The 9,271-nt window shown below is 34.7% G+C and overlaps 1 protein-coding gene across 1 annotated transcript; it reads left to right on the top strand.

The window, feature by feature from the left end:
• Positions 1-6,788: 6,788 nt before the first annotated feature.
• On the top strand, positions 6,789-8,939 carry LOC112515721 (probable E3 ubiquitin-protein ligase ARI7). The gene has a single exon (XM_025122631.1). It carries the CDS (start codon positions 6,931-6,933, stop codon positions 8,728-8,730), a length of 1,800 nt encoding a protein of 599 aa, XP_024978399.1. The 5' UTR covers positions 6,789-6,930; the 3' UTR covers positions 8,731-8,939.
• Positions 8,940-9,271: the final 332 nt, after the last annotated feature.

Raw genomic sequence — 9,271 nt, 5'->3', positions numbered from 1 at the left:
CTACTATTAGAATGACTAGAGTACTTAAGGGGAAAAAAAATGAACACACCCAACTCCTAAAATTTCACACCTTATGTTTCAGGAAGCATGTGAGCACATAAATTTACTAAAAGGGCTAACGTTAGGTTTCGAGTTACGGTTGACTAACCTGGTTTGGTGACGGATGTCACATGTCGGCCTGGGCCTTAACCGGTCCCGTAACCAGTCTCAGGCCCACAAAATCGACAAAATCCATAATCGGATGTAACAGGCGGTCCCATAGCCGGTCCCGGTCATTCGGCGGTCCCAAATCGGACCGGGCCGCTTTGGCCATCACTAGGCGAGAGTGTGAAGCTCTCGTCCTGTGAGTTTTTATACACACATATATAATACAATATATTTATATATTTAATTTATTAAAAGATAATCAAGGAAGTAAAGGAAAAGACAAAATACCCTTTTTTAACGCATAACATTTAACAGGGTTAGTGATCATAGATCTATTTTAGAACAAAATAAGAACCACAAAGACGATTTCTAAACTTAACAAAGTTCATATACCATTTTCAAATGTTCCATTAAACCTCAAGAACCAAAATTAGAGTCTACTCCTCTTTCAAATAATTATTTTAAAATTACAAAATACAGTGAATTGTGGGTTTGGTCCCTATATTTTGATAGTTTTTTAGTACGATCCATATAGTATTTTTATTGTAGATTTGGTTCTTGTGGTATTCAATTTGTTTTGGTCATGATCCCTCTGACTAACGCCTTCATTAAATCAAAGGCTATTTTAGTCGTTTACTTATTCTTTTGTCTTTTTTCTATAACAAAGTAAAAACAATATTTTTATGCACAATATATATATATATATATATATATGTGTGTGTGTGTGTGTGTGTGTGTGTGTAAGTAAAAACAATATTTTTACGCATACAAAATACTGAGTCATCAACAAACTAAAGATAATAAATCCTTTATGAGATCCGACTACAAGACCCTTAAGAACACAAACATCCAAAGCCTCTTGAATTGCAACGTTTAACCTTCTGCAACAATTAAAAAGAGAAAGGAAAACGACTTATCATTACGATAGGTTAAGGGGTGTCTGAGGTTGCTTATAAAAAACGACTTATTAACTTATTATGGTGTGACATCAGTAATAAACACTTTTGATTGTTTGAATAAACAACTTATACCGGTGTCAAACCAATAATAATGAGTTTTTAAAGAAGATAAACCATTCTAACTTATTTTTTCTATCGGACCTAAAGGTAAATTTAGAAAAAGTAGTTCAAAAACAGTTCAAATATCACCTAAAACTTGTAGGTTTTTCAAAACTGGTTTATTAATAAACAAATCAGTCTGTATTATAGGTTTTGTAATTATATATCTAAAATTAATTCATGTTTCCGTCCATTTGTTTGCTGGTTTATTTCTTCAACTTCATTTATTACAAATTTTTGTAAGAAGGGGAGAGGATACCGATATATCATATCGAGCCAACTGATATGCAGCAATGCTTCTTGTAAAGATCTTAAGTGTGGTTCTGATTGCTAGTGATGTAGGACCTTATGTGCGATAGCATGGAATATCGGGTTTGGAGGTGTACCACCTCTTTCTCAATGTTTTTCTAACAAGACGAGTATTCTTTTATATTCTTTATTGTTTTCTCGAGGTAGGGGACAAAAACCAAAAAATTGAAATAATTTATTAAATGGATACTGGCCTAGCGGCATCGTAGTCCTTGACCTCTTAAAAGGTCAGAAGTTCAAACCTCACCAAATGTGAGGAGGGTGTGTGAATGTATTTGTTGTATTAAATAAGAAAGAACCAAAATTTTGAGTAACAAAAACCAAAATTTTGAGCAAAACCCATTAATGAAAATTGTAAAATAACTCATATGTGACAATTTTGTTATTTATGGTAATGAAACATATTTTGTTTTGGTTTCTTTATTAGTAATCACTTCTAAAAACTTCGTTTTGAAGTTTACGACAAGATATGTCAAACATTTAAGGGTCTTATATGGGAATAAAACATATTTTGGTTCAGTTTATATCCTAAAAATACGTACAGTAAAAACCTAAATTTAGATTTACAAAACATTTTATGTCAGCTATACAAGACTATTTGGTAGTGATTTAATAATGTATTAAATGATTTATCTATTAAGCTTAGAGGGGAAACTTTATTTAGAAAGTCAAGATTTTTTTGTCAAATTCCCCCACTCCCCCCCCCCAAAATTAAAAAATACGTTCATTCCATCTAAGAAAAAAACATCCTTATACAATTTTTTTTCCAATCTATGCTAACAAGTTAATCCACACAGACAAATTTATTCATACAAGATTTAATGAAAAAACAAGTAAACAACCTTGAAATTTAATAGACTAAGGGGTTGTTTACCAAACGCTTACCCAGGTAAGCATTTACCAAGTCACATTAACTTACCGGATGAATATGTTGAAGACCAAGAATCTCACCCGGTAAGGACGAAGGCAAAGACCGGGAGTCTTACCCAGTTTGTGAGGACGACAACTCTCACCACTGTTAGCGTTTACCAGGTAAAATGTTGCATATGATGCCGTATTTGTGGACTAAAATCTTACCCGATAAGTAAGTGATATTGTTAGATTTTACCGGTAAACGCTTATCGGGTAAATGTTTGGTAAATGACCTCTAAGTTATCTTATTTTTAGATTTTAGTTGTATATATTTTTTTAAATTTTCATTATCAGATATTTAACTTACAGTAAAAAAAAAGAGACTATAAATATGTTGTTTGGATTGATTTAAAATTATCAAATAAAGTGTACGGGCATACTTTATATGATCTATCATTTTCAACTCAAAAAGTGTGAAGAAAAAAAAAACGTGTCCAACAACTTTATACAGATATAATCGAAGATAATAAAAAAATAGTTTTACAGATAAATGTAAAAATTTGAAGATGGAAATTAGTGGCATTTGGTTATGTTAAGAGATCATATAAGAGATGGGTATGGTTTTAATGGGTGTATTATTATACTTTTAGTCCTTAAATAAAACAATTATTGACAAAGAAATTAATTTAAAATTAAAATTAAAATACGAGAAATTAGGTTAACAAGACCCTTACATATTTTAGATGTATTGTTATATACCATAAAGTAAAGTTTTTTAAGATGGTTTTAAAAAGGGAAATCGACTTAAATGACCATTTCTCACATTTAAATTGGTCTTTTAATTATTACTCTTTCGGATTTACTCAAATGTCACTACTTCTGTACTATTTAGGTCTGCAATATTAGCTAAAAGACAAAAAAAATTATTTCAACATGAATATGCAATTTTTTTTTATTAACTTGGATATTCAACCCGCTATGTGAGCCGACTAATCCAGGGAGACCACATACTTTGCAAATAGCCCGAAGTCACCGCATTTGAACTTCCGTGGTCACAAGAAGATTTTTATTTCTCCTTGGATTTGAACCTGGAACCTCCTGATACTTTTGACCTTTGGAGCCAAGCTCAAACCAATCAGCCACCACTATTGTGGTTCAAATATACAACTGTGATGGCTAGGTTCGTAATTGCGACGACTAGGCGGGGATGGGGCGGGCTTTGAAATCCCCATCCCCGGCCCTGGTTTGTAATAACGTCCCCCGGCCCCGGTCCCCAGCGTGTACGGGGATTATCATCCCGTCCCCGGTCAAATTCTAGCAATCCCCAGTCAAAACCCGGTCAATCCCCGGTCAAACCCTATAGAAAGTATACTTTAGTTTGATTGTACCGGGGATCCCCTTCCTCGACCCCGGTTTGAGTAACATCCCCCGTCCCCAGTTTGAGTCTACCGGGACCTGTTTTAGCGGGGAATCCCCGTCCCCGTTCGGGTCGGGTGAACCGGGTTCCCCACCGGGTCGAGGTAAATCACCATCCCTATTGTGGACCTGGATATTAGGAAGTAGTGACACTTGGGTAAGATTCTTAATCCTTTCTATGCCTTTTACTTGATAAGATTCTAAAATTTTGTAATACTTATGTGGAAGGTAAATGACACACGCTAAACGCTTACCTTATAAACGTTTGATAAACGGTGCCTTGATTTTCTAGAAGATAAAAGAGATGAAAACACAACAATAATTGAGAAGGGATTAGAAGTTCATTTATATTAAAAAAAACCATTTTTTAAAATAAAAAAAATACAAATTTGAATTAACCACATCAATAATTCACAAAGATAACATGAAGTAATCTAATATGATTGGTCCACCTTTGAACCAATAACAAGGATTTTGGGCCCCACAACTTTCTCCAACAACCCGGTGGTCTCGTTTGACAACGATTTTATTTCCGTTTACATTTTAAAAATATATATATATATAAATTTAAATTGGTGCAGATGATTTTTGGTATCTCTTTATATCTAGGAAAAGACATATTAATGTAAGAAATTTTACATATTTTGATTATAAATCGACTGAAATTAAACTCAACCAAATATTTTCTTAATTCATAAGCATAAATTTAATTTTGGTATTTTCTTGATTTAAGGGAAAAAATTACTGACAATATATAGTTATTATTTATGGAATAAAAATAGTGCAAATAATAAAAAAAACACACACACACACACATATATATATATATATAGAGAGAGAGAGAGAGAGAGAGAGAGTTTGTTTCAAATACAACTATTGCATTTGTACAACCAATGCAACCCAATAAATTGATATATTTATGGAAATGATGAGAGTTCATTTATTATTATTTGAATATTTATGAAAGATGAATATGATTCATTAATTATGATCAATAATTTATATTAGGAAACAATCAAATTTTTTATGAAATAACATATTAATCAAATGAAATAGACAGTTGAGATTGAGTTGTATTAGTTGTACAAATATAAAAGGTTATATAATAACCAACCTTTCTCTCTCTCTCTCTCTCTCTCTCTCTATATATATATATATATATATATATAGAGAGAGAGAGAGAGAGAGAGAGAGGAGGTTTACTTTGCAAACCACGTTATTTATATTAACAATATTCAACCAATCATAATTTTTCATTTTGTTTATTTTTTTTTTTGTAATTATAAGAGGTTGATTAATCATTTTTATTATGAAATGTGTTAACTATATATTATCATTTTCATTATTTTAATTATAGAGAAATACATGAAACAGTTTCATTAAATTTTCATAACCATATATAAAACAATTTTATAAAAAAAAATTATATGAAACAATTTCACAAGATTAAACAATTTCATAATTTTTTTTCATAAGATTAAACAATGAAATCGACGGATGAGGGTGGTTTACACGGTTTGTATAAATTGAGTAGTTTTCATTTGATCGCTCATCTCTCTTTCTCTATATAATATAATACATGGTAATAATATAAGAACAAAAGGGATTAAACCATTTGACTCTTGGTGTGACCATTTTCATCAGATGAGTTAACGAACAACTTAAATCAAATACGAGCTACTAGTCTTCCTATATTTGCACACAGTTATAATTTTTAACTTTTTTCTTCAGGTTTGAACTTTATAAAACTAGTTAATAACTAACTGATAAACATGTTCAAATACAAATGAATGTTGAGTTAGCAAGTCATTATAGTCCATAAAATTGATAAGTAACCGATGATGACTCTCTCGCCCTCGAAAACCACACAAAACATGAAAACAAGTACTGAGAGAGCCATTGAATAGAACGGAATATGAAGCAGGATTGACGATTCGACTTCTCAACTTTATAATCGAGACTGAATCGCGCTACGTTACGCAAATACACTTATAATTATAACAAAAGGGTATATGCAAATTTCATCAACCTTGATAGAGATATCTTCACTGTTTCCTTTCAGCATGGCTAATGATCAATCTGTTAGCTGCAATGTCACTGTAACAAGCCTTGTTTCATCAATTCCAAACTTTGTAGAAAGTTTGCATCCAAATAGCATCCTTTTTGAAGGATGGAGCACAAAATCGAGAAACTCCTCGTATCTTTCATTTCAGGAGGGATTATATACTGTTGATGCGGAAAATATCCAATCCAAGTTAAGGTACGACCTAACTGATAAAAACCATAATCAACCCTTTGGGTGCCAAAAAAACCCAACAGAGTCCGAATAACCCGATGTCTCGTGCATGCCTTTTCACCAATCAACGCTTTACCGTTTTAGGTCTCCGACAACCCAACTCCAATGCCTCTAACTTGATAAAATGACTAAACCGCCCTCTCAGTTAACCTACTTAACAACCTTTTGTTAACAAAGTTAAGATAAAGAACCAAAAGTGTTATAAGATAATATCGTTATAGTTTAGAAACAAAAAACACATGAAAACAATGTCATTTACACGATGGCCCTCGGGTACGTAGCTTAGTTGGAAAACGAGCAGATCGACTTTGCTCAATTACACAACAGATTCAAGTCCGACTTCTACAGAATACAAGTTTGAACCCCTTCGGCTTAAACGCTGATTCAACTCTTAGATGCCTTCTCACACATAGTTCACAGGAGACGGATTTCATATGGGACCGATTGGACGATATGTTATCAGATAATCACTTTGAAAACACAGATCTAGATATCAGTTTCAATTATTTTATTGTTTTATTTGTTAAAGTGGGTGGGCTTTGTCTTCAAAATGTCGTACCGTTTATTTTTGGGCCAATTGGGCCCGGAAATCGAAGTTCCGTTAATCCCTAAAATTCTTTGGTTTTTTTTTCTTCAATAAATAAAATTCTTTAAATTAAATTAATTCACGCACTAACACACACACACACACTCTCTCTCTGTCCAGAATCCCCAAATCATCACACCATCTTCGTCAATCCTTCTTAAACCCTAAAATTTCCAAATCAATCTTGAGTTCATCGATACCCGATCGTGCTCAATCATAGTTTCAACTGGTTGTTTGTTTACAAGCTGAATTTATCCCTTTGCCCCATGCAACCGATGGATTCCAATCATGATGCTCTTTTGGGATATACATTCACAGTTTCCTATGATCAAGTTTACTACGATGAAGGTTATACCGGCGATGATGATGATGGTGTTGACGTGGATGAAGACGCCGATGATTCCAATGTTCTGATCAACCGCGTCAATTGTACTAGTGAGAAAAGTTATGTTATACTGAAAGAAGATGATCTGCTTCAGCGTCAAGAGGAAGATATCACTAAGGTGTCCACCGTTCTATCAATTCCTAGAGCTTCAGCGTGCATGCTGTTGCTGTGCTATAATTGGAGTGTTAGCAATCTTCACGAAGCTTGGTTTGAGGACGAAGCTAAAGTTCGCAGGTCTGTTGGTTTGTTGGACGTTGATCCAGTTGTTAAATTCCCTCAAACAGCTGATGAAATCGTTGATTGTGGGATATGTTTTGAATCGATCGGCAAACATGAGACTGCTACTTGTGGTTGTGATCATTTTTTCTGTAAGACGTGTTGGAAGGCTTATGTTTGTACCTCTATTGATGATGGTCCTGGATGCTTGATTCTAAGGTGTCCTGATCCTTCTTGTAGTGCTGCTGTTGGTTCGGATATGGTCAACGTTTTGGCTCCGGCAAAGGAGAAGAAAAGGTATGAGCTCTTTCTTCTTAGGTCTTATGTTGAAAGCAATAAGAAGATTAAGTGGTGTCCTGGTCCAGGATGCGATTTTTCTGTCGAATTTGATGATGATTTTGAAACTGGTAGTTATGATGTTTCTTGTGCTTGTAAGTATGGTTTTTGTTGGAAATGTATGGAGGATGCTCATCGTCCTCTAGGTTGCGAAACCGTGGCTAAATGGGTACTGAAAAACACCACAGAAGCTGAAAACACAAACTGGATTCTTGCTTACACAAAACCTTGTCCAAAATGCAAACGATCGATCGAGAAAAACCATGGTTGTATGCATATGACTTGCAGACCGCCTTGCGGCTATGAGTTCTGTTGGTTGTGCCTTGGCCCGTATGTAGGACATGATGGGAGAGCTTGTAATCGTTATACGAAATCCCAAGAAGGGGGAGAAGTTCCTGAAGCCGAAAGGCAAAGAGAGATGGCTAAAAAAGCGATACAGAGATACACACATTACTATGAACGATGGGCTGCAAACGAGAAATCAAGAAAACAAGCCCTCTTAGATTTGCAGAAGATCGAAACTGTTCATCTCAAGACCCTTAGTTTGAATTACTGCCAACCTGAAACACAATTGCAGTTCATTGTCGATGCTTGGCTACAGATAGTTGAATGTAGGCGAGTTCTGAAATGGACATACGCATATGGGTACTACATACCCAAAAAAGAAGAGGCCAAAAGATTGTTTTTTGAGTATGTGCAGGGTGAAGCAGAGGCTGGATTAGAAAGGCTTCATCTTTGTGCAGAAAAGGAACTACAGACGTACATTATAAGTGAAGAAGAAGAAGCCACTGAGGATCAATTCAATGGTTTCAGGGTGAAGTTAGCCGGTTTGACCAGTGTGACTCGTTCTTATTTTGAGAACTTGGTGAGAGCACTAGAGAATGGTCTTTCGGAGGTGGATTCTCACAGCAGTGCCTTGGACAAGGGTGGTGCAGCCGCTGATTCTAGTAGCAAAGTAAGAGGGCGAGCACGGTGTAGTCAGGGTGGTGAATCATCAAGCCTAGCAACTGATAGTGCAAAGAGAATGAGGATTATGATGAGGCTAGCCATGGATGATGCACAGAGGAATGGGACTCGGGTGGCTGGTGAATCATCGAGCCGTGATCCGTTGGATGACCAAGATAGATGATGAACTTCATAACCGAATCATATGCACAGGGTATTTGGTACAGTTTTTTCTTAAAACTGCATAAACCTTTTCTTATATAGTTTTACTCCTAAATTATAACTTCTATTTTGTGGACAACCCAAACGTTCTTGTATGTTTCTATGCTATGATTCTTGTTGTTATAGGAAAATATTATCTTATATTTAGACATCAAGTAAATACATACCAAATCTCAAGTGTTGTTTTGCTTTTATTTTTAAAGAATTATATACATACCAAATCTCAAGTGTAGGGAGATTTGATACTAGTTCTTGGAGACATAATACTGGTACTAGGGTAGTAGACTAGGTGTAGGGACTTATAACTAACGCGATGCAGAATGCTAAGTTTTTCCAGAGTTGTCCTTCTTAATTAAAAAACATGCTCCTTCCGTCTACGAAAAAATCTCAAACAAAAACTTTTCCAATTTATACATACAGATTAGTCCACACAGACAACTTTATCCATTTAGGACTTCATGGAAAACCAACCAACCAGCCTCTAAGTGTAGGGAGATTTGATA

This window comes from Cynara cardunculus, assembly GCF_001531365.2.
Source record: "Cynara cardunculus var. scolymus isolate 2C chromosome LG 7, CcrdV1, whole genome shotgun sequence".
NCBI lineage: Eukaryota > Viridiplantae > Streptophyta > Magnoliopsida > Asterales > Asteraceae > Cynara > Cynara cardunculus.
Note: the sequence above shows the minus strand (reverse complement) of the source record. Positions and strands in the feature narration are given on the sequence as shown.